Source organism: Phanerochaete carnosa, assembly GCF_000300595.1.
Source record: "Phanerochaete carnosa HHB-10118-sp unplaced genomic scaffold PHACAscaffold_784, whole genome shotgun sequence".
NCBI classification, from domain to species: domain Eukaryota; kingdom Fungi; phylum Basidiomycota; class Agaricomycetes; order Polyporales; family Phanerochaetaceae; genus Phanerochaete; species Phanerochaete carnosa.
Window position 1 is genome coordinate 1 of NW_006768411.1, and position 2,505 is coordinate 2,505.

Below are 2,505 nucleotides of genomic sequence, written 5' to 3' on the forward strand. Positions count from 1 at the left end.
GGCTGTCTCGTGAGCGGGTGTATCACTTGTTGGAAGAGCTGGAGAGCTGGACAACAGAGCTTGTATTCTCCGCGCTAGAGTGAGCGGTTCCGGAGGTGGGTCAATGCTGTCCGCGACAGCAGAGTCGGTGACAGCAGGGTCCACGAGATGTTCAACCGAAGCAGGCTCGTCTGGGAGCACTTATCTCGGTATGATCATGTGCTAACGCTGATACAAAGGCGCTTACCTATGGAGGACCTCTGATCGGCCTCCGAAGGCTTCTCCTGCTGGGCAGTGTCCCAGCTAGCGGGAGGGAACTCGATGCCTCCATCCTTCCTAGTCTTCCCCAGACTCAGGAAGCGTTGTAATGAAGTAGGGTTCCCGGTAACGTCCCCCACGGCAGGTGTGCCAGGAGTAGAAGATTGGGACGGTGTTGTTGGCGTCACTTCGTCCTTCTTCGAGAAAAACCCCTTCGCGCTCTGGCTCAGCTGTCTAGTCAGGTGAGAGAGCGTTCCGCTATTTGCCTCGGTTGTCGAGTTTGGAAGCTGTCGACTGTTGGAAATCGTCTGTGTGGACATGCTGGTTGTTGTTGGTGAAAAGGTCTGCTGTGGATTAGGACGTACAGACTACAGTACAGTACCCACCACGGGATGACGTACTTGGAGCTTGCCCAATGCCCATTAAGAGCTATCTGGCGCTAAAATCACTCCATCGAAGGATTCCAGTAGCTGTAAGCCAGCTTCCGTAGTCTGTCCATCGCATGCTGTGTATGTCGAGACTCGCTGGGCGATGGTGATGGTTCAAGAGGGGAGAGCGCCCAGTTTGCTTCTTCGTCCTGCGCGGCCACATATTTATGTTAAATGAAATCACTTAGCTTGTCAGTGTTGTGTACGTTCAATAACATCACACTAGCTGGAGGAAGGAATCTCGGTTCCATCTCACCAAGAGTCAAAATTACATCGGACCACTGCGTACTCACTATATGTCAGTACTAGTGGTTGCAGCGTCTTCACTACCGACCTCGAAGCCGTCGCGAAGTCAATGGCCCTCAAACTTCACGGACGCTAGCTGCGCTGTATTTATGTCTCGAACTTTGGCTCTAAATACCACGAAAGCGACCAAGACGAGAGGAAGATGGGCATGCGGCCAGTGGTGTCCGGGGTCATCATTAGAGCGCCATATGGTGGGACGCGTCCTCTGGACACTCCGCACCGTTTCTCTTCCGCTCTCATCTCCCTCCCTCCCTCCCTCTTAATCAGTCTTTTCTTCATCATCCATTAAGTTCAATAGATTCATACTCTCTTGATAGAATACACGAAGCAACATGGCTCGTCAAGCTGCAGTTGAGACTCCGTCTCGTCCTTCCACCCCGCCTGGAGATGAGGGTGAGGAAGTAAGTCTAAAGCCGTTTTCGGACGCAGCTCCTGTGAATGGCCTAACTTTTGCAAAGATATACTTTGATAGCATCGATGAGCTGCAGCAACACGTTTGTGCAGGCTTCTCCGCTCATCTAACGCGTCTTAGTGGCTTGCCTTTTGCTCACAGGGTATCAACGTGCAAGACATCCTAAAGCTTAAAGTTGGTTTGTTTAATGGACTATCCTATTTCTTACTAACTTTCATATAGTCTGCGGCAATCCACACCGTATCTGGAGTGAACATGACAACCAGGCGACAGCTTCTCAAAATCAAAGTGCGTTTCATGTCCGCGAAGAGCGCTGATTGCTTTCTGAAATTTTATAGGGCATGTCTGAAGCAAAGGTCGAGAAGATAAAGGCGAGTGTTTAGTTTATGCTGGCTATATGCACTGTTAACTGACTATATGCGCAATTTTCAGGAAGCAGCGCACAAGATCTTGGTAGGCTACAAGTCTTTTGAACGACGTACTCTGCGAATCCCGAGTCCATACAGGGATCTTCCTTCGCCACTGGGCTCGAAATTCAGGACAAGCGCAAGCGTGTCCTCACTATCAGCACGGGTAGCAAAAACGTTGACACGATCCTCGGAGGTGCCGTCCTTGTTAGTCGCTTCTTATGCGAGGCTCATGCTATGCTCAGGAGGGATCATGTCGCAGTCGATTACCGAAGGTCCGCCCACCCACACGATATATGCGTGTCTGAAATGACTTTTCCTCGTAGTCTACGGGGAGTTCCGCACCGGAAAGACTCAGCTGGCACATACAATGAGCGTTGTTGCTCAGCTGCCGCCTGATATGGGTGGTGCTTCGGGAAAGGTGAATTTGCCTCGCTCATCCAGGAATCTGTCCTTGACATGACTTCTAGGTTGCCTACATTGATACAGAAGGTACCTTCCGTCCCGATCGTATCCGCGCTATCGCAGACCGCTTCGGGGTCAATGGTGATATGGCTCTGGAAAACATCCTATACGGTACCCATGGGTCTTCCTATCTCTACACGTTTTGACAAATTCCCTCTAGCGCGGCGTTCAATAGTGAACACCAGTAGAAAAGTCCACCCCTGGATACAGGCTTTATCTCATGATACCATATCGCAGATGGAGTTGATTA

The 2,505-nt window shown here is 50.7% G+C and overlaps 1 protein-coding gene across 1 annotated transcript; it reads right to left on the reverse strand.

Annotated features, from left to right (window-relative positions):
* Window positions 1–22: 22 nt before the first annotated feature.
* PHACADRAFT_203042 (uncharacterized protein) lies at window positions 23–557 on the reverse strand (the record flags this gene model as incomplete). The annotated part of the gene is made up of 3 exons (XM_007403132.1): window positions 23–67; window positions 118–170; window positions 227–557. 3 exons carry the CDS (start codon window positions 555–557, stop codon window positions 23–25), a joined length of 429 nt encoding a protein of 142 aa, XP_007403194.1.
* Window positions 558–2,505: the final 1,948 nt, after the last annotated feature.